General features: G+C 37.1%; 1 protein-coding gene across 3 annotated transcripts in view; it reads left to right on the plus strand.

Annotated features, from left to right (window-relative positions):
* pax5 (paired box 5) overlaps positions 1 to 24,357 on the plus strand; it is a 54,802-nt gene that overhangs the window by 29,778 nt on the left and 667 nt on the right. For 2 of the 3 annotated variants that reach the window (XM_059553938.1, XM_059553939.1), the window contains exons 6-10: positions 2,273 to 2,454; positions 8,576 to 8,705; positions 14,273 to 14,374; positions 20,104 to 20,190; positions 21,461 to 21,547. In XM_059553938.1, coding sequence (XP_059409921.1) covers positions 2,273 to 2,454; positions 8,576 to 8,705; positions 14,273 to 14,374; positions 20,104 to 20,190; positions 21,461 to 21,547 — 588 coding nt within the window. The remainder of the gene's footprint in view (positions 1 to 2,272; positions 2,455 to 8,575; positions 8,706 to 14,272; positions 14,375 to 20,103; positions 20,191 to 21,460; positions 21,548 to 24,357) is intronic. The other variant, XM_059553940.1, reaches the window with a different exon arrangement.

The following is a 24,357-nucleotide window of genomic DNA, read 5'->3' on the forward strand; positions in this document are numbered from 1 at the left end:
ACGGAGGTTCTCTCCTTCCTACAGGAGCTGTTGGATAAGGGGCAGATGGATAGTTGACGCCATAGCATTAGCTTACGCTTCCAGGGGCCTTCAGTGCCCACTGGGCATCAGAGCACACTCCACAAGGGGCATCGCCTTGTCGTGGGCGTGGTCTACGGAAATCTCCTTGCAGGATATATGTATGGTGGCAGGTTGGGCCTCGCCGTCTACATTTATCAGGTTCTATAACCTGGAGGTTCCCGCCTTGCAAGCAAGGCTGCTGTCGGTATAGTCGAATCAGGGCCCTGATTGGAACTCTGAGATTGCGAGCGTTATGCGCTGCCGACTGTTATATGGGCAGTATTGCGTAAGACCCGCATTGCCACATTGGTCAGGCCTTGCCTCGACTGTGTGATGTCATATTGCCGCATCTACGGATGCTGCTAGATATGGGACGGAGGGTCCCCCCCCCCTCCTGTCCTGGACTCTCTGTGAGTCCCTCGGGTGACTGTGCACTGTAAATCCTGGGCGTTGCTTCCAGGTTTATTGGTGTGTGATCCCTGCGCGCACGGCGCTTTACATGGGGTTCCCGTAGCATTTTAGCTAAGACGCAGTACGAGAGAACTCTCGTAAGAGAACGTACTCGTTTACTAACGTAACCTCGGTTTTCTCTAGAAGAGGGAAACACACCCGTTGGGCCACACCCGTTTCGGCGGGAAGTGGCATGAAGGGCGCGAAGCCATGTACATAATGTTATTGGTCTGATGTTGCATCAGCCTGCGCTCGATAGGCTGTGCAGTTGCCGCAGAGCAGCCAATGAGCGAGTGAGCCATCTCGCCTATGGCTGTGTGCTGCTGCAAATGCGCTTTACAATAATTCAAAATTAAGGATAATTTTTTGCTTCAGTATTTCGTGAAAAGAGACTTTTCCCGTAGCATCTTAGCTAAGATGCAGTACTCGTTCCCTCTTCTAGAGAGAACCGAGGTTACGTTAGTAACCGAGTACGATTTACGCTGTGCAATGTCTTCACACAAGTGTGACATCATATACCTTGATAAATAAATACTATTTAAATTCACGTCTCACACACTTCAGTGCAGTTTGAATGGAACATATGCGTTCACTTCGAACTTGAATCATAGTGGAATATCCTGTGATGTCCACTTTGCAGGGCACTTCCGTTTGAATAGAACAAATGTCTGAAGCCATAAGAGAGACATACAAAATGTGCAGAGCAGTGGGGCGCGAGGACTGGAATTGAGAACTGCTGGTATAATGTATAAGCTTCTTGTCAATCCACCAGTTGACATGTGCAACTCTGCATGTTTGCTGCATAAAAAATATTCATTGATTTTGATCATCACTTTGGTCTGAACTCTGAACAAAAACAGAAAAAATGCTTATTGAAAAGGCAAATTCATTCTCTGCCAGCAGGTGGTGCTTTCATAACAGAATCAATATAGCGATTTCCACGGTAACCACTGTACACAAAGTAGCCCGTACATGACTTTGCAAAATGCAAAGCTCATATTTATTCAATGAAATCATAGCCTTTTGAAGTTTGTCACATTAATCTATATCAGGGTTCTTGTCTTTCCATTCCCAAAATATTAATTTAATACCAAATACCAAAAGACTTACATAAAAAAATTGATATAACTAAATTTAAGGCTTTTAAAGGACCTGTGGAAAGCCTGGTAGCTATAGATTTTTAGATACTAAGTTTTAGATGCTAATACTAAGTTGTTACAATTAAGACAGGTTGACCTAATTTTACACAACAGTTGTTAAAAAGGAAAAATAGCCATTTACTCACCTTCATGTTGTCACAAACATTTATGACTTTTTGTCTCCTGTGAAACACAAAAGATTGTTTAAACTATGTACACACAATATTTTTTAAGTTTAACATTTCTTGTCAAAATTTTTGGGGCGAAAGAGTTATTCCAATTGTAATCCAGGAGTTTTGTCTTGAGGGTGAAAAATTAATTACGCTCATTTTGGTCATGTGAATTTGTAAGTGACTTTTGAAAGTGACTTCTGTGTTAGCTGTGGATTATACATCGTTACACTACTGACATCAGATAAAGGACCTTTTTTGCATGTTTTGCATAAATTTAGCTTTATGTTTCTGTAACAGTAAAGTTTGTTTACAGTTTTTTTTTTACTACATCTAAAACTCAAGCTTGTGTGTCTTGTACTTAAATGCCCCACTTTGTTAAATGCTACATTGTACTTAACTGTTTTTTCATGAAGTCTTGAAACTGTTTGAACTGTTTGAATCTCTCTCCAGCTCTACAGGATTCTCCTTTGGCGAATGGCCACGCCCACTCAGGCCGGGACTTCCTGCGGAAGCAAATGCGAGGAGAGCTCTTTACACCACAGCAGCTCGAGGTATTGGACCATGTCTTTGATCGACAGCCATATCCTGACATTTACCCCGTCCCTGACAGCAGCAGCTACAAGGCCGCCCAGGTAAGGGCTGGGGGGAAGGGGTGTGTATCCTGCCACGGTGGTTGTGTGCACCTCCTCTTAAAGCTCACACTTGCCCTTGCCTGGCTGCCAGTATCGCTTGACCCTTTCCCAACCCTGCTGTTGACCTATGCACCCCCACACTAAAGCTAATGCTGAACTTTAACCTTTCTGAGCTAATGCTGGGGCTTTGACCCTGCTGGTGCTGATGCCCCCCTGATGTAGAGTTTTTGGCTGAGCTTCAGTCTCAGCACTGTGTAGAGGTTTAGGGTTCAGTAGCAAACACCTGTTTGTTGGTTTGCAAAAGTTATCCACATGGCATAATGTTTATATATCCAAGTGACCATATCAGAAATCATTATTAATGCATGATGATGCCGCCAGTGGCAGTCCTGGGACGTTTAGTGAAAAATTGAATTTTAGTTTAGAGTGGTGTAAGGGTGGGTACATAATGTCAACATTTTGAGTTTAAAGCAAATGATCTGTGAAAGATGTGTCTCGACTGGCTTGGTTAAATTGTGAGTAGATTATTTCTGTCATAGCTTTTTAGACTAACACTTTTTACCTTTATTCTGGTCAAAGAATATCTTTGCCTCATTCTAGTCTTTGCCTTCATTCTGTTCAAAGCTATGTTTGTGTTTGCAGTACTTGTAAATGATTGAAGTATGACTAGACATGCTGACACATAACAGATAAGATACAAAAGTACAGCCGTATGCACATACAGACAATCATGTGATGCATAAAAATTGATCACAAGAATAGGCAGTCAAAGGTGTCACTCAAAAGTCAAATGCTATCACCCCCACATTCATACTAGGCCAGTGTCAGAGTTCTATAGACTTGTCTGAAAGACCACATAATTCCTCTGTCCACTTCACCACTGAGCGCTGAGGCTGGCAAGGTCAAAGGCTACTGAGCAGGGCATTAACCTTAGGGTCAGTCCACATCCCTTGGGTCTGTGTGAGTCAGGTTTGTTGTGGCACAAACGATCAGACAAATTGAGAACCGTGAATTTTGAGCTGTCTCTTTTTCAGAAACGAGAGTGTACGAGAGAGGTATATGCTAAGTGGTCTTGTGTGATTGACTGACGGGTTGTTTTCCTCCCACTGACAGAGTGAATGCTGCTGAAGGAGAGAGAAATGATGGAGGGCTTTACTCTGTTTGAGTGTGTTTCTGTCTCCTAGGGGCATGAAATGAACTTGGGACTTGATTTTGTTCTTTACTCTAATAGCTGCTGATTAGATTAGGGTACATAAGGGCTCAATTATATATAAAAACTATGGTGTGACTGTATAATTCATTTTTTATATATGTTAATACCTTACCTGCACTGAAACTGTGCAAAGTCACTGTGGTAAAAAAGCATCTGCTATGATGGTAAACATGAAATGTATATCTCTTTTCTCTCCACCCATAAATTTACCGTCAAGCTATATCTATTAGATAGTGATGAAATTTCCTTTTTCATCTTTCATCCTCCCCTCCTGCGTCCTTTCTCCACCTCTTTTACATTTCTTTCCACTTCTCCTCTCATTTGCTCTCTCCATCTCTCAGTTTGTGGTGCTGGAAGGACCATTAAGCACTGGCAGATCTATTAATTAGTGTACTGCACTTCAAGGGGGAGCATATAAAACAGCGCACGCTCGTGAGAGTCATTTCATTTAAATTTTCCTCTTTCCATCTCCTTGCATTATGCCAGAGATACATCAACAGCCCAACAACCCTTACACTGAGCTAATTGCTCAACCAAGAGAGAGAGCATGATAAAGGCACTTTCCAGGGAAATTTCCGGTCATACATAAAGTGAATGTTTTTTAAATATGAACTTCAGAGGTAAATATAAATATAGAGTTCAGAGCAAAAATGAATGCAGTTATTTGACTCAATCTTTTAGAAAAATTACGTACATATAAATACAATTTACTGCTGTTACCAGCTGACAAGAACACTGTGGCGAGTGGGGCGGGGCCGAGGGATGTGGGAACAAGGAGTGAGGCCGGCAATGATGCCGGTCTCGAGTCCCACGTAGGAGATGGAAGGATATAAAACTGGAGCGACGACAGTGAAGGACGAGAGAGGACCAGGCCTGGGCTTTTAGTTGTGTTTTGGTTTTTATTTTGTGCGCATCAGTCGTCCGTGAGGGGCTGGTGCGCTGTTTTGTTTATTTTGTGATTATTAAAGTTTCATTTGATTGTCCGCCGGTTCCCGCCTCCTTCTTCCCGATGATTAGGAAGTTTTAAATCATTACAAACACCAAGACATTAAAGTCAGCAAGACATTAAGGCAGGAAGACATTCAGAACTTTTCTCAAAAATTGTGATTGCAGGGCAGATTATCAATTAATAAAGATTTATTTTAATGCGTTTGCTTGAACAAAACTGTGTCATATCCTCGAAATACTTTTACCATAGTGCACGATATGTAAACTAATACAGTATAATGTTTGCATCATATAGCCAGCTCCATAGTCTGAGATAGTAAACTTGCTCGGTAGTTCACCTGGTATAGCATTGCTTGAGATTCATAACACTTGGGTACAAGTCCTATGAAACACAAACGATAAAAGAGCTCAATGACTTGTAGAAGCAAGCTAAATTGCATTGTTGCTTCAGCAAATTCATTTTTTTAATCTAACATTTGTTTTAGTTTACATTATTGGTAAGGTTTAGGGTATGATTTAGTGAGCCTAGTCTCATGAAAATGTGTTTAAATAGTACGCCAAAAAAAATAATAATAATAATAAAAAAATCATGGCATTGATATGCCAAAACTGACTTTGGAGTGCATATGATATGCACGTGTTTGGCATGCATATAATATGCAGTTTTTGCCGTGCATATGATACAAAATTTGTTGCCGTGCATATGATACGCAGTTCTCGCGTAGCCTACATATGATACACAACTACCCCACATCCCTAATCCTACCCATTGCGTCTGCACGCCAAAGTCAGTTTTGTGTATAAACAGTACGCTAAATCAAAACATTAATACATTCTGTTGATACACACTTTCATGAGACCGGGTTGGATTTAGTGCAGGTGGTACTTTATTTTCAAGTGTGACAGAACATTTACCTTTTAATGCCACTCACTGGACATTTCACTTTGAAAGTGTCGCAAAACATTCTAGAAGCAATGTGATATAATTTTTGACACTTTGAGCCTGATTTTCTAGACATGGCAAATTAGCCAAATGAATCTTCTTTTGTGTTCTGCAAAAGAAAGGACGTCATACAGGTTTGGAATGAGGGTAAATGAGGACAGAATCTTAATTTCTGTGTGAAACTATGCCCTCTACGTATATTAGATTTCATCAAAAAAAAAAAAAAAAAACTTCCGAAGCAACATGGTCTCAAATAAAGCATTTCGAATTGTGAGTGTGCATTACACATGTTGAGAGTCGCGACTCTCTGCTTCAGAGGAGCTCACCAATAAATGCCTCCCTGCACTGCTAAATACCTCCCCCATCACTCTTTCTCAGTCCCACACACACATAGTGCAGTTTACACAGGCTCTTCGAAGAGACAATACGTACAAGCTGAGAAAAAATAGAGGAAGGGAGATAGAGGGAATGGAAGAGAGAAAGAGCGTCTGAGAGGAAATACTATTATGTAAATGCGACTGCGGGTTGGGGTGAAATTATTTTGGTGTCGCGCGATTAGGGGCCTCATCTGTTATTGATGTGAGCGGAGAGGAGAGCCATTACAGAGGGGCTGTGTCAAAAATGACCCCCGAGAAAACTGTGACCCCAGTGAGAAATCGAGAGAGCAAGGAATACAGTTGAAATGAAATTCCAGTGAGTTTCAGATAGGCTACATGCTTGTTATTTAGTCAAAATCAATAAAAGTATTTTTTGTTGTTGTTGTTTTTTTCTCTTTTACTCTTTTTTTCCTCCGTTTCATCTCAATTTATTTTACAAAGCCCATTCCTTTACACATTTTTTCTCTCTTTCAATGTCTGGCTGCTCTCCAATCTTTGCCCCAGCTGTGGTGTGTGTGAGTGTGTGCCACGTCTATGTGAAATGTGTGTGTGCATCATGGGCGCTGATGGGTTGCGTTGCTTCAGAATTGACAACATTTACAGGCTAAAATGAGAATCATCCATCTTCACTAGGCTGCTGTCAGAGGCAAGGCCAAACTTCATAATCCCCAATTACTAGCGCTAACCTCCCCATCTACATACACACATGATGAGGGGGCGGGTGCGAGCCGCATAAATAGAGAGGAAATGCCTCAGACTGAATGACTGAAACAGAGAAACAGACAGTGGAAAGGAGTCAGGAATGGAGAGAGAGAGAGAGAGAGAGAGAGAGAGAGAAAGAGAGAGGGAGGAAGTGGACGGTGTGAGCTGTGATTGGTTAGGTCACAGTCTATTGCCCTCGCCGTGGTGATGAGCACTGAGGTGTTTAAGGGGTCACTGGGATACACACATACATTCATACACAAACACCAACAAACTCCCTGCTCACGCTGTGTATTAGATAGGGATTTAAAGTTGTGGGTTTTCAGTTGTAATTTAAGTATCTAGAATTACATTTTTATCCACAATTCTTTAGTACTTTAGACAAACCTCTCTCTCTCTCTCTCTCTCTTTCTCTCTCAATAATCTAGGCTAACTACAAACAAGCAAACAAACAAACAAACAAACAAACAAATAATTCAGTTTTCTTGCATTGTGATGTGTGTAATAGATAGATAGATAGATAGATAGATAGATAGATAGATAGATAGATAGATAGATAGATAGATAGATAGATAGATTCTTAGTTATTAACTATTCTAAATTATTACATTATTAATTCTTAAGAAATCATTATAATTTTTGAATGCTTTGAATGCATATCACAACGGGGAACTGCAATTTACTTTTTGGGCATATAGGACAGTAAAAATTAGTTAGTGTATATGTGCATACATTAAAACACCAAAGGAAATTATTGTAAATTAAGCTGGTACTGCACATTTTATTCCTAGCGTTAGAGTACTTTAGCACTTTTTTTTTTTTACACTTTTGTGCTTAAAGGCAACAGTCTTTAAAAAGCTAAATGAAATATTAATAGTGTCAGATTATGTTATGTTACATTTTTATTTTTTCATTTTATATTTCTTTTTTATATTACCTTTTATTATTTATATATTTATATTTTGGTGTATGTCACCATACATCAGTTTGACAACTTTTGCATTAGCATATATTTGGCCTCTGTAATTTTGATGTCACTTAGTCTTTATTTGTATTTTTATTTATTTATTTTTACATGTAAATGCAGTTTATTATAACTATAACTTTATAACTTTAACTATAACTTCATTTATTATAACTATAACTTTCATATTTTTATACAGAACATCAAATGGACAACTAGTAATTATGCAGATTTCAAAGCTGAACACGTGCTTGGTTTAAGTTGGATGTGACGAAAGCAATGAATTGTAGTTTGTTAAAGAATCACTTTGACAGATTCAGTGAGTGACTGCAAAATTGTAAATGTTTAACTTTTAAGAGTACAAATATAGATGGACAGACACAGACTAAAATCCACAAAGCGCTGGTTCTGGTTCTATTAGTTTTTTTTTTTTTTTAATGGAACCCATTCTGAGTGGACAGAGAGGATTAGTATGCCCAGTAGAAAAGCACAAGCTTAGTTGCAGCTTAACATTTATTTACAGGAATGTTAAAGTGGGTGGTTATAGTGTGTAATGATGTAACTGTACGGTAACAGCAGGGGCAGGTGTACCATCAGGATTTCGTTGGGGTTTAATTCACTCCTAATCAGAGTTATTATTAACCTCCTCCTGGACTAAAACAGAAGCGACATCCACTTCCCAAACTCTGCCATCAAACCACATCCACACCTGAGTGACAAACCCCATTACTGCCAATAGAGATAAATCACTGTGGGTGTGGGGTGGGACAGAGATCATAAGTAATTGGTCATGAAACCACACAAGCGGGGTCAGTCTGAGGTCGGCCACATATTTATGCCACCACTACTCATTAGTGTTGACTACGTACCTGTGTGCCATTCACAAACACAAAAATGAGGCTGAACATGCATTTCATAAAGTTGAAAGTTGATTTTCTTCCATTGTAGCCGTCTAATGAAATCTCTCTCCATAGACATCCGATTACTCGGCAATGGCATCTTTGGCTGGCGGACTGGAGGAGATGAAGAACAGTTTGGCCAATCAGACGGGAGCAGAACTGGGTTCCACTGTTGCAGGGCCTCAATCGTATCCACTTGTGTCTAGTAAGCAAACTACTTATTTGTTAAAAAAACACACATACACAATTTCACTTTCATTGTGGAGTTTTCCCAGATGCGTGCTTATCAAAGCGACCCATTCCACCCAAGTCCAAATTGTGAGAGAAAATGTTGTTAAAATTAGCAAAATAAGAAAATAACCTATTCATTATTTTAAATTCAGACTACAGAGAGAGAAAAAAAGCTTGCTTTGTTTAGTGGATAAAAAAATGTAAGTCTTAAATTATAAAAAAAAAAAAAAAAAGGAAATGGAAATTACTATGTTGGAACTGGAATTATACAGCAGACAGTTTTGGTTGAGATCTGCTAGGCTTCTTCTGTATTATAGCTGTGTTAAACATGTATTAAAACCAGCGGATTGTGGATCAGCTTGCTGTGGGCAGCTCAGAGGTGAGATGAGAGTGTCATCAGACCTGTTAAACAGTGCTCAGTGATTCAGATTCACACTCTATATCCTAAGGGACAGAGGGAGTGGATGGAGACCTGTAATTACTATATACACGTCTCGTTCTCTCCCTTACTGGCTCACTCCATTTGGGAGTAAGAGAGCGCTAATTAAGAGCTGCTTGGACAGGAGCCCTAATGAGGGAATCATAGAATTGGGATTTGTGGACCATCTGACAAGGTAGAGCGAAACCTGTATGTCTAGACTGTGTGTGTTTGTGCTTGCATGCACATGTGTGTGTGTGTGGAAGGATAGAAAGCCAGAATGAATTACAAACAGAGCTTGCCTCATAATGGACCATGTGAAAAGAGCATGGAAGGGTACCTCTCCTTTGCATAATGCAAACAATAGGCGCCCCCTATTGGCAAAATTGAACATTTTATTTTTACATTGATAACTAGCCATTTTTATCAATTTACAAATCATACATTCAACCAATAACATTTATACAGGAATGCAGAACAAAAAAATAGCGGATATAAATTAAAAATATAAAGTGAAACAAAAACTTTTTTATCTCTCTTGATTAGTTTATAGAAAAAGAAATGAGATCGAGAAGTAGCCCCATCTACTACACATATACCTTTTTTTCTATCTTTTAAATTTTTTATTTATTTTTTGAGCAAGAAAATCTTTTCCTGTCGACCCTCTTTCATTCTTCTCTTTTCTGACAACGTCTCTCAGAGGACTAGGCCTTGTCTGTTCTTCCTCTGAAGAGTCCATCTCTCTCTGTCCCTCGCGGTTGCCCTGTCCACTGACCCAGAGTGGATTAGTATCCAGTCTTCACTAATGTCTATCTGTCACCTAACATGGACAACTCCCTAACATGGCAAATAGCAGAACAGAGAGTGCGAGACTCTGTGTATAACTGCGTCAGGTCCGGGCAAAGTACATTTGTTTCTAAAAATTAAACATGCATTAATTACCAATATTTTGGTATGTTACCTTTTATATTTGTCTGCTTCATGCATTGTTCATTGCTAAAATATTACTGTAACGCTTATATCTGGTTGCTGGTCTGATAACTTGCCCCAATGCTTGTGACACCATGTCCCTTTTTGTATGGTACTTTGAATTTATTTAAAGGATAGCACTTTGAGATGTGACATCTCATTTTCAAAGGGGTCCTAAAACACAAAAACAAAATAATACAACATAAACAAAACCATAGAAAACATAATATACAAAATATACACAAATATATAAAACAGAAGACAAGCTCCACCAGTCCCCCACACCCACAGCAGGATTACAAAACAATCAATGTCATATTCAATTCAATTCAAGTTTATTTGTATAGCACTTTTTACAATTCAAATCATTACAAAGCAACTTTACAGAAAATTACATTTCTACAATATTTAGTAGTTGCTTATAAGTGTTAACTGTCAGTTTGTGTGCATATGACAGGATTTTTCAGAAAAATTAATACAAGACGTAGTCAGCCAGAGAATGAACATTATTAACAGCAATTATTATATGATGCAATCACACTTGTAGCAATATTTGTTTGTTCTGTTTGTTGATTCAGGGTTAGCATCATCTGGGGTCCTCTGAGGGCCGTTTTTAATCTAGATTTAAAGAGAGAGAGTGTGTCTGAACCCCGAACATTATCAGGAAGGCTATTCCAGAGTTTGGGAGCCAAATGCGAAAAAGCTCTACCTCCTTTAGTGGACTTTGCTATCCTAGGAACTACCAAAAGTCCAGCGTTTTGTGACCTTAGGGAGCGTGATGGATTGTAGCATGGTAGAAGGCTAGTTAGGTACGCAGGAGCTAAACCATTTAGGGCCTTATAGGTAAGTAATGATAATTTGTAACTGATACGGAACTCAATAGGTAGCCAGTGCAGAGACTGTAAAATTGGGGTAATGTGATCATATTTTCTTGACCTGGTAAGGACTCTAGCCGCTGCATTTCAGACTACCTGTAGCTTGTTTATTGAAGAAGCAGGACAACCACCAAGAAGTGCATTACAATAGTCATATATAAACAGAATCAGCTTAATAAAATTTAAAAGCATCGACAAATTATTCTGAGATAAGAAAATAAAGTCCCATAGCCAAGGCATGGTTATTATAATAATTTAATAATGAAATATTTTCTATAATAAATAATATAATATTTCGTAATATCTCTGATAATCCCGGGTTGCTATGGCTACGCATTAACTCGTGTTCACGAGAAAAACATGTCGTTCCTTCAACATAACATCTCATGGCCACGACGAGATATTATGTTGTGGCCATGACAAAACTAAGTGAACCCACCATGTCCTTTCACAGGCACCGTACTTTAAGACGTTATTTACAATGATTTTTAAGAACATAATTTTCATGAATTTAAAATCATCTCAAGTTTAGTCTTTAGAACAATCGATAAGAACATTCTTAAGTGTTTTTGGGACTACAAAAATATGTGTACCTTTACACTTAGTTTAGAAAATAAGAAGAAAAAATAAGTTAAGAAGAATTTTATTTTTAAGAATATTTTGGGAATTAGCACGAATTAAGTGAATGATTCAATCATTGTTTGACACGATGGCAACATTCACTGTGCTTTTCCTGAATGAATTAGCACTTTCAAATGAATCTGTTGATTCACTCAAAGACACTTGCTGTTTTCTGTGTAATATATTTATATTTACATATAATACTTTTTGACTGATATGTGACCTATATCCACTCACATCTTATTTGCTTTATACCTGCAAACATAGAATCTGCAACTGCTGAATAACGTGTTTACCCAAAGGTCATATAATAGTCATGTTGCACAACAATTTCCCTTTCCGCACTTTACCACACTTCAATCTTAACACGTCCCTGAGTTATTCTTCACCATGCCTCTGTCTCTTATACCTTCTTTCGTCTTCTCATTCTCTTTTTAATCTCTGATGAAGTATTCAGTTTCCCTCCTTTCCCCCTCCCCCTCCTACGCCCTACTGAGGCTTAAACGGTGGCTGTGTTGAAGGGGATGGATGAACTGAGTGTGATGGTGTTTATTATGATGAATGGGCTGCAGTCTACAGATTAGCACCATGTGCAGACTGAGAGATGATTCACTCTGACAGCCATGTCATGTAGCCTAATACAGTTATACATCCATACAACAGAGAGAGAGGACAGATAAAGCAAGAGAGAATTAAATTTAGAAACTGCCCAATGATCATTGACAAGTTAAATCTCTCATTAATATTATTATTAATCCATCCCTGTTTGTTTTTAATGAACTTTAATTGACAATCTATAAGGTATTGGCTGTTGTCACATGCAGGTCAGTTACCTGTGCCTTTTTTTTCAGAACTTTAACTTCACTGATTTTTTTTTCTTCATTCCTATGAATATGTCCCGTTCTTTAGTGTATCAGGCCTGAGGGAGACTGGGGCATGTACGTTGTACACTAATAGTAGAGACTACCAGATCCTGTCATACATCAGTGCATAATTATACCAGAGGCCCTATTACTGGGGCAAAGGCAGATTTGTGATCTGACATAAAGTGAGATGGCTGTATTAATCGGATTGGTTAAACAGGATGTCACTAGTTTACCGTGCTCATAAGATGTCACTTATTTGATTTAATAAGCTACAACATAGATCCATGCTTCATTCACTTTGCAATGCGAACTCTTTCTGTCAGCTTTTAAATCAAACTAGCCTGTAATTGAAAATGTGTTAGTAAGGGTCATAAATGTAAACATAATTATTTAAAAAAAAAAAAATTGTTACATAATATCTATTAAAACCAGAAATTTACATTCTCAGAACGTTCTGGGAACCAAAAAAATTGTTTGCTGGGTTACTGCAATGATTCTTTCTGTATTAATTTGCAAATCGACAGTTCTGATACTAAACTGAGAGGACACACACATGACGTGAATGCTGAAATATTGTCAGGAAAATGATTCTCAGGTCTCAGATCTAATCTCGATTGTTAGTTAGTCAGTGATATTAGTAATATTTTAAAGTATCATTAATAGTGTACAGAGACACAGCGGTATTTCACTAAAGTCTAGCGATGCCCCTGGTGGTAAGGAAGTGTTTTGTAGATTGATATGCTAACAGTTGGTGACAAGTGAATCATTAAAAAAATTATTAATGAAACCATAAAGTTTATTTAAACCACTGATTTATGAAGGAATAATAATGCATACTGCATGTACTCTATATTGGCTTCATTCTGAACTTTTTTCATATGTGGAACAAAAATGCACAAAGCAAATACTACTATCTAAAATGAAAATATTTCTTGTTTATTAAACTATATAAAAGCACATTTCACACTTGTGCTGGGAGTCTGACTACTAGCTGACTATCTATACTTTATTATTTGCCATTTTTAAATGTATTTCCATATAGAAACACAGGACACACTTATGTGTTGACATCACTATAAGACGCTTTTCAGTTTTAACCTGGTTGTAAAATCTGATGTCACACGTCATCATTTCTGGATTCAAACACTCTACCAGATCCCAAAAACCAACATTAAATGGTGCTAATATACAGTCACAGTGACAGTCACATATTGGTGTCTCAGACACTGTATTTTTTTAAAGGGGTCATCGGATGCGACATGCACTTTTACAAGTTGTTTGAAAACCCTAACCCTAGCCATTTCCTAATAACGTGCTAGTTAGCAAGTTTCACAATGGATGTGGCTAAAGTTTACTATCTCTCAAGAGAGTGGCTCGGAAGAGAGGGCCGGGGTGAGCAGAGCTCATTTGCATTTAAAGGTGCATGCAACAATATGGCTTGCTCTGAAAAGAGCTGTTTTTTACAGGGTAAAAAGGGTGTTGTTTTAAACTACCATTTTTAACCAAGGTATGTTATAGACTTTTCATTAAGGCCCTAAAGAATTATATCAACTTGTGGAAAATGGGCATCTAATGACCCCTTTAAAGCATAGTTGAGATCTTAGAGTAAAGGTTTGGACCCTCAAACATTGCCACAACTTAAAAAGCCGATAAAAAAAGTTTAAAGCCTAGTTTACGGAACAATTATAAATGAAATTGCTTCATAAGGGGTTGTGGTGATTGGAACAAGTCACTGAGAAGATCAATAATTTCTTCCCTATTCATGCTAGAAATGCTCTTTTTATCTTTACAGGTCGCGACCTGGCCAGCACCACGCTCCCTGGTTACCCTCCTCATGTTCCTCCAACTGGGCAGGGTAGTTACTCCACACCCTCCCTCACAGGGATGGTACCTGGTGAGGCTCACTCACATACATACATGTCAATCAATTGTTAACTAACAGGAACAACTATCTTAAGTTCCCATCATACTAGGTTGAGTTCTTTATTTTTTGGCCTATTTCTAAAGATGGGAGTGTCAATGAAAAGAACAGATAGGCTAATTTTCATACATGTGCCACCCTCGTATTTTCTCTCTCATCCTCTCCAGCTCGTCCTGCTGTAGTCACTATCCCAATACCCCCTTTTCACCTCTGCTTTATTTCAGTTGAGGTCCCAGTGGGAGGGGGTCTTGTCTTTGCCACTTCCTGTCTCCCCCCATCTGCCAGGTTGACAGCACTCCCAGGGGGTTATGGGATGGGGAAGGGTGGGGGGTGTTGGGTGGCTGGCAGTGTGTGAGGCGGGTGGACTGGCTTTGAGTCTTCAGCAGGAGTGGCTGGACTATTAGACCCCAGTCACACAGCTGTCCCTTCTCAACATCAGTAATTTGTTTTTAATGAGAATCATCACTGACCCTTGACTAATTCATTCATTCTTCTGCAGACTCCCTTGGCCTCCTTTCTTTTAGCTATTTTTTAATCCACAGGCCACTTCAGAATCACAAAAAAATACACATGAATTCTCTCACCAAGATATTCATATTCACAAACACAATAGCATGTAAATGGCTTCAAACACTGTTCACCTTGACACATACAGAATGTGACTTAAATAATACTACTTCATTCTTTTTTTTTCTTAATCCAACATCATCTGAAATTTTGAAATTAACTGAAAAACACCCACCTATTTGTTATTGAAATAAAAGCAGTTGTAAAGTTGTATTTATTTATTTAATTGTACTATTAAAGGTAGGGTTACAAAGTCCACATTTTCCCCCCACGGGTTAAAGGTTTTAAGAAACATATTGTTTGAAGAACTCTGATGATTTTATCAGTAAATTAGTTTAGCAATTAAAAGCTACACAACATTTTTCACTGACTAGGTAATAAATGGCACTGTTCATGAAGCAGATGAACTTACAGTTTTGCTATTAGAAGAGGCACTGCTGAACAAAAGCCAGAGGAATGTCTTTATCTGAACAATGTTTTGAGGTGTGGTAACTGTAGTATAAATGAAATAATTTACTCCAATCCATTGAATCATTTGTATATAATGTACACCCATGGTGTACTGTAATGGCCACTCTGCTTTGCATTGTAATAATTCAATAGCTCGTCATCAGTTATTCCTTACAAATTTTTATTCTTACAAAAATATCTTCCAAAAAAATATTCTATTAGTAAGCATCGTTAGGGACTTTGAGTTCCAATAAGAAAACAGAATGTGTTCATGAGTACTACTATAGTGATTTTTTTTAAATTAATTTTTTAAAATTTAAAAATGTGTTTTAGGTTTTTAGGTATGGGAGTCGCATATTTTATACTATAATGTTTGGGATAGGGTCACTGAGCTAGTTTTATTACAGAAACCTGACAATCTTGGTTAAGGGCTACTTGCATTTTTGTGCTTGTCCGTCACATTTGACAGTTATGAATCATATTTTTGTCTTAATGTCATATTATTTAGGGGTCACTGCTAAATAGTAGTAGAGGCTTGAAAAAAAAGTAGGAATTGTGATTCAGCTTGTCTGACACCCTGTAGTATTTCAGTGTCTTGAAATATGTGGTTAATTGTAGCTCAAGTGGTAGAGCATTATGTTAGCAAGCACAAGGTTGGGGTTCAAATCCCAGGGAACACGTTAGGGGAAAATTGTAAGCCTGAATGCAATGTAAGTCGCTTTGGATAAAAGCTTCTGCTAAATGCATAATTTTAATTTTAAAATAATTTTTTTATTTAATTTTAAATTTGATTATCAAATGATTAGTAAAATGTGGGGCCTAACAGATGTTTCATAATTGGAGGTGAACTTATTTTTTTTAATGTTTATTAGAATGCATTTCTGAAAGAAGATGATGCACAATATGATTCACAATACACAGAAAAAGTAGAATATGCAGTATATGGATCCACAAGCTGGTTATCAGTGGATATCAGCGTTTAAAAATTTTAAAATAAAATAAATAAATAAAATAACTAAAAATAATTAAATAAAAATATATATATATTATGCAGTATTGGATGCTATATGATGGTTTAAATCTTAAATGCAACATTTTTAAAATTATTTAATAAGTTATATCTCTGGACCAAAAAAGTTGACAGATGAATGTGGAACTTGTGCAACAGATATATTTACCTCAGAAAAGAAAGTACATGGATTGTATTTCATATTGCATGTTTATTCATCTTGTTTTTTTCACAACTTGTGTGAGGCATAGAAAAATGTACTGGTAATTTTCTGCAAGGATATTATGCTAAAGTTTACAGACATTTCTTTTAACCCTGAAATACAACACTTTTAAAATGTGATTTAAAATATGCGGAAAACACCTATGAAAAATCAATACGAAAAATTGCTTTATATTAACACTACACTTTGCTTTATTTTTACGGACTTTCCTTACTTTAATCAACTACTATTCTTGTTAAATGTGGCTTACCAACTAGCAAATTTATAACTATGATGAAAAAAGCAAAACTTGAAGGAGGCATTTGCTTGCTTAGCTTCAGTATCAAGTGCAAGGTAACACAAGTGGATACAAGTGGAAACTCTAATGTGACAAGACAAATAGAGTGGTATAAAAAAGCAAGAACTGTGGGATGAAGGACTGTTCACCAACCCTTGTATCAACTCCCTGAACACAGCCAAACAAACCCAAGCAAAACAACAACAACAACATGTCTCTTGTCGTGTCTCCAGTCTGTCACGCTGGTGTCTCTGTCGATGCTCTCCCTGTTGCCACCGTGACTCAAAGGGTCTTGTCGGGTCCCCTCTCTTCAGAGCAATATCCGTAACCTTGTCTCGTATTTCCCTCCAACTGAATCCCCCATGTTTCCCCCACTTCTGACAAGCATTTATGACCTTGCAACCCATCTCTCTCGCTGGGGAGACCCCATCCCTCTTTTATTCTCCATCCATAAGTCATCCCCCGCACTTTGACCAGCATCTTCCCAAAACAACCTCACATGCGGTAGTCGATGTAGCGCAGGGTTGACGGAGGGGAGGTAACCATGCCAACGATCCCATCTAAAAGCATTCTGAAGGTTAAGGGTAGGAGCATCCTACTTAATTTACCTTCAACTACTGCCCTTTTTTCAATTGTCTTTATTTATGATGATACATAGGAATTTATAAAATTCTGTTTAAAAAAAGCTTTACTCTGACAGCAAACATTTAATGAATCATATTGTATTAATGTCTCCATATTATTTTATATAATATACAGTATGCATGCATTTTTTTATATCCATTATATATTATATATGAAATAATGTAAAATGACATAAAATAAAATGTTAAAGGGGTCATATGATGCGATTTAAATTTTTCCTTTCTGTTTGGAGTGTTACAAGCTCTTGGTAAAGTCGCAAAGACCAAAGTCTCAAATCCAAATATATCCTTTATAAAAGTTAAGACTCGTCCACACCCCCCTAAAATAGCTTGTTCTAACAAGCTCCAACATCTCTACATCACTATGTAGGAAGATTTGCTTAACGCCACCCAGATGTTCACGCAAAGAAAGAAAACGTACCTTCTATTCTCATTGTAGTATTGTTTTTGCCGCCGCAGCCGCCATGTCGTATAGACGCTGTGTGTTTCACTGTGAAAGTGAAACTACTTGGTTCGGCCTTCCAAAAGAGGATGATATCTGCTTCGTCATGACTGGAGCTGATCTGTGCTGGTCGCTGAGGAAATACATCAACTTTGCACTGTGGATCGCCGGATAGGCTTTCACCGTGGACGAAGCGGAGTCCAGCCCAGGGTTGTTACATGTGGTTGCCGCAAGTCCAATGCCCGCCTCTGCTCACTCAAGCCAGCCTCTGCTCGCTTTAGGACTCCGGCCTCTGCTCACTTAAGGCCACGGTGTGATGCTGTTTTGTTGAGAAAGCAAAACTACTTTGTTTCGCCTTCCAAAGAAGACACGATTAGAAATCATGTTTATATCACTTTTATAATTGGTTTTATTTTTAGACTTCGTTACTCCGGCCGAACATGGCAACACAATATGTTAAGGGGCATAGCATTTCCGTCACAAGCTTGAGGTATTCGGCCAATCACAACGCACTGGATAGCTGGCCAATCAGAAAGCAAAGCATACCTCGCTTTTCAGACCGATGAGCTTTGTAAAAATCGATGCGTCTCAGAAGTTGGGGCATAGAGGTGAAACAATATTGTACAGTATATTGAAAATAATGTGTTTTTTTAACCTTAAACCGCATAAACACATTTCATTTCACTTTAATGTTTTGAAAGACTCTTATTTGATCAAAAATACAGTAAAACCAGTTATGTTGAGAAATATTTAAATTTTATATTAAATTTATATCAAATTTTATATTAAAGTTTAAAATAAAATTTTCCAATTAAATTTAAGATGTATTTTATTCCTGTGATGACAAAGCAGACTTTTCAGCTGCCATTACCCCAGTCTCCATTATTCAAGTATTTCTTGTTGAAAACAGTTGTACTGCTTAATATCTTTGTGGAAACTGGATGCTTTTCTCACATACTTCTATACTGTCCCTTCCTTATAAATAATGCATTAAACTGGCCAAAAAATTTCATATCACATACTGTATGCTTTGAATAGCTGTTATTGTTCCATATTGTGCTTTTAGTGTGAAGAGTCCAATTATTGCTAGAAACCTGGAAACCATGTGTAGTATTACTCTCATTCTGTGCAGTTTTGTGATTAGATTTGTTGCTTGCTTTTTATTTTATTTTACTTTTTCCTTCATTCTCTGTACAAACAATCAGTACAATCAATTATACAATGCACAATTTCTCTTAAATTAAGTTTTCAAATTAAGTTCACTACAGTTGTGGTTAGATAAAAATAATTAGTAATAAAAGTTTTAGTAATAAAAATACAAAATTATGAAAACATGTTCTCTCAGTTGTCTTTGAATAATGTGCTTTAAAGGTCATTTATGGAAGCCAATTTCTACCTCATAGTAAAAAAATATATATATGCATTTTGAACAGCTTGATTTAAACAGTTCCTTTGAGTATGTTATTTTTTTTATATATATAAATTGATATGAAAGTACAAAGAAAGATTATATTTATTGATTGAACTGCTTCAAGTGCTTATTTACAACTCTCAGAAATGATCGACTTCACTTTCACTTTTATATAAAATTGATTAGTGCTTTTATTTTTATTTTTTCAGTATATCTCCTTGATCCTCTTCCTGCACTTTATCCCACAGTGTATCGCTTATTCCTCCTCTCCTTTTCCTCCATTCTGTTGCTTTCTCTCTTTCAGCAGGGGGGCTGACACACAGGGGAGGGGGGCACAAAACCAGCCAGGCAGAACCGACAGAGCGAGAGATGGAGGGAAAGAGAGAGAGAGCCGGGGCCTCTGATTTTGTGACAGCCAGCAAAGGGAAAGTGTTCCCCGGGGAAAGGGAGAACGAGGGAAAAGAGGGAGAGAAAGAAAGAGGGAGATAAGGGAAAACCACACTGAAGCAATGGAGGAGAAAAACTGTCACAAATATACACTTCCAGCTCGCCAATTGGACCTTTTAGGCCCATACACACTACATGTGCAGTATAGGATATACTTTCAAATGGAAGAGTTAGATTAACTGTACAGTACATTCATATCCAACATTTTTCATTGTCTTTTCTTGAATTTCAGGAGGAGATTTCTCTGGCAGTCCTTATTCCCATCCACAGTATTCAACTTACAACGAATCCTGGAGATTTGCAAACCCCAGTCTACTAGGTAAGAGCTTGAGCTGAATAAATAAATGGAAAAAACAAATAAATGGACAGGAATACATGATACTTGCTTTTTAAAGGTTAAATATAATATAATATAATATAATAATGTGTTAATGTGCCTTAAAAGGAACAATTCAACCAAAATGAAAAACAAAACGATAATTGTGACTTTAACTCCCGATTGTGATTTTATATCTCACAATCTAACTATTTATGTCCCAACTGCAACTTTATATCTCTTCATATGTATCAGTTACAATTTAATATCTCACAGTTAAACTTTTAATGCAATTAAAAAAGTCTGTCCTCATCTGAAATTTTATATTCCATTCTGCAAATTTGAACTGGTGCCATGACTAGTTACGACTCATGCAAGAACCAGTGTATGTAAATTCGATTTCAGGGTTTCAGTGAAGGGGGAAATTACTCACCCAAAGCTTTTGTATAGCTTATATTTACTGTACCAAAAAAAGTAATTAGTAATTGAAAGTAACTGAAAGACAAAAGTGACTCTAAAGACATTTATAATGTTACAAAAGATCTATTTTTAAATAAATGCAGAACTTTTTGTATTAAACAAAGAATCCAGAGCAAATATATTTTTTAGTGTGTTCACACCCTCATAATGCAGTTATAATGCGATTTTGGTAATATTGCAATTAAACTTGACCTAATGTACACACAATACTTTGATCAAAATAGTGAGATTAGGCTCATAATTGTAGCAAGCACAATCACAATAAAATATGTGGCATCCACGTGTTGCTCACACAACTTCATAAATGTACTCTGTGACATTATTCCAAAGCAGATCTGGATCTATTTGGGTGCTAGAAGATGCTAAGCACCCTTGAATGAAAGCAAAAGCACCCTTAGTAAGGCTTTAAAAATAGGATATTAGCAAAACAGATTTGGTAAACCCTCCAGTACGTATTGTTTTCATGTTTGTGATCAGGAGAGCTTCAAAGGTTTCTATTTACAATGTGTTTTTAAGCACTGAGCAATATAGCCAATCACAGACATATTGTTTGAGTTCTTGAACGCAGTGGCCAATCAGAAGTTTTTCAGTTCAAGCTTCCCTTCACTGTAAAACGCTGCATTTTTGTTCTGCAAGCTCACATTAAATTCTCTCATTATATTGAAGACACAATGTAAATAATAGATTCACTGTGCATCATTGATTTAGAATGTTTTATAAAGGATTAATTTATATTTTACTGTGAATGATAAACATACTTATTTAAGTTGTTGTATGTGTGTGCACTTTGCAGTGTTCCAGCAGGAGTACGGTTCTTTACTGGGCTCGGAGAGAGCAGCTTCATCAGGTCTGTTCCCTGGCCAAACCCCACAACCTACAGGTACATAACACCCATGTTATCAGAGGGGGATGTGTGGGTGGTTTGATGTTTGAAACATTGTCGGGTTAGCTTGCCATATGTGTATGTATGTATGGTGCACAGCACAGAATGAGTGGTTCAGAAGAACCTGCCCTGATCAGCAAAACCTCAGACTGACACACCAGTCAAAAGCAAGGTGAAGGGGCATTGGCTTAAAAATAGTGTGTAAGAGCGAGCCACAGAGCTGACCTTAATGCTCCCAATGGAGAAGGCATTCCTTGGAGATTTCATGAGCTTTTTACTTGGTTTGTCAAGACAGAGACCCTGATCTGACAGACGTTTGACAGTGTTTGTGTGAAGTGCACTATTAGGGCTCGACTATTATGTAGATTAAAACATTTCCACTGTAGATAGATTTACTGTAGTAGTTACTGTAGTTTTGACTGTAGTTGATTTAGTTAAACATAACTGGTTTGCAAAAAATTGAAGGTCAAAGCATAAGTGCCATAGCCTAGAAATCTAGACGCACCCTAGCAGCAGCAAAATGTATTTCGCAGCCTAGAGTACAGTCTAGCAACTCTCAATACACCTTCTAGCAGCAAAAACCCAGATTGGGTCAGGCCAATCACGTCGTGTATAGAGCAGGCGGGGCGGGCTTAACATATGACGACAGAGAGTTGCGACGGCTGCCACTTGAAAACAAAGAATGGCGGCTGCAGCTGTCGAACAACGATCTTTTGAATCGGCTTTGGCCGCGACTCTGGAGGACTTGGAGTTAAGTTTCTCTTTAAGAAAAGAGCAAAGAACGGCACTTAAGTCATTTTTAAAAAAGGAAGATGTGTTTGGAGTTTTGCCGACTGGATACGTTGCTCTGATTGGTTGTAGCGCTATCCTATTGCGTGCAGAGGGATTTTGAGAGACAGCCGTTTATCCGGCCCCTCGGAGTAAGCCTCGTCTATGGAGAGTTTCCAGACTAAACATCTTGATGTAAGTCTGGCTGGCCAGGCTATAAGTGCCACTGAAATTTCTCTGCCTTAATGCTCTCGTCTTAGTTGTGAGACAGTATTTATTTCCTGAAAATGCTAGTTAATGTTTTTGTATTGAGGTAAAAAAAAAATTAAAAATAACTTCTAAATTTGCTCAAACAATTTAGCACTTTTGTTATTTTTGGGGGGGATTTCTTTCCCACATTGTTATACATGGGATGTAAAAATTGCTTATACATTTTTATTATGCTATATTATAATCAAATATTGGATTCAATCTTTTTGTCAAATGAAATCTTTCAGTTAGCACAGGTTTTATATTTCTTTTTGGAATTAATGCTAGTAGATCTCATTGATCGGAGCTTATGCATCTTAGATTTTGAGTGAACATTGCCAGAATTATCCACAAATAATGATTTTTCAATCAAAAACAGTGACATCTTGATATACTTCACTCTTTCAAACCCTGTTTTTAAAGCAACACAAAAGCTACTGAATCACACTCACATAATCTTTATTTCAAGTGAAGACAAACACACCCATCCACCACATTTCTCACAATTTCAAACTCTTTTACTCCGGCAACAAAGACTAAGCAGCACAGCTGTCCCTCTATTCTGTTATATCCCTCGCTCACGCCCGCTGTCTGTGAGTAATAAAGAAAAATACTTCCTGCTAAAACGAACTATGATACTAAAGACATTTCATCTTTGAGGGGTCCATCAGCACTTAATGCCGACACAGACTGATCAAGATGGATCATGTGTCTTATAGAGCAGAAATGGTCTTTTCCCTGCAGAATCTGAGCTGATGATGGTGGTGTCATTTCAGATAAGAGGAAGGGTGACATGATTGTGGGGGACTTGATAAATAAAAAGTACACTTGGCTGTACATCCATCATCCTGTGATCATATTTATTCTTGGTAATGAATTAATTGCTTCTTATTTAGCAATTATCTTAATGTGATTAACAGCAGTTCCATTTTGAGTGCAGGGGTAGTTATAAAATAAATACAGTGCTTCAAACAGAAGTTCATGGTTTAAATACTAAATATGTTCATATGTTAAAACATAACACACGATTCACATGGCTTACACTACAAATTTTATGCTTACAAATTAATGCTTTTTATCAAGAGTGACCTCAAAAATACATTTATAATGTAACTAGTGCAGGGCAATGATTGATCGCAATTAATCATATCCAAAATAGAGATTTTTGTGTCCATAATATATGTGTGTACTGTGTATATTTATTATATAGATATATAATGAAATATGCATACAGTATATTTAGAAAATATTTACATGTATATATTTATATTTGTATAATTTATGTTATATATAAATATATTTTATATATAAACAATATATATATTTTAAATAAATACATGCATGTCAGTGTATTTAAATAAACATAATAAATATACACAGTACACACACATATAATATGTACACAAAAACTTTTATTTTGGATGCAATTAATCGTGATTAATCATTGCCCAGCACTAAATGTTACGAAATATTTGTATTTCAAATAAATGCTGTTTTTTATTAACTCGTATTCATCAAAGAATCTTGAGAAAAATGTAGCAGCACATTATAATAACAATAATAATAAATGTTTGTTGTTGTTTTTTTTACCATCAAATCAGTATTTTAGAATGATATCTGAAGGATCATGTGATTTTATTGGCTGCTGCCATCACAGGAATAAATTATATTTTAAAATATATTAAAATAGAAAAGAGTTATTTTAAATAATAATGTTAATAATAATAATAATAAATTCACGCTATTACTGTTTTATTGTATTTGTGATCAAATAAAAACTGCATTTATTG

Source organism: Carassius carassius, chromosome 7, assembly GCF_963082965.1.
Source record: "Carassius carassius chromosome 7, fCarCar2.1, whole genome shotgun sequence".
Lineage (NCBI taxonomy): Eukaryota > Metazoa > Chordata > Actinopteri > Cypriniformes > Cyprinidae > Carassius > Carassius carassius.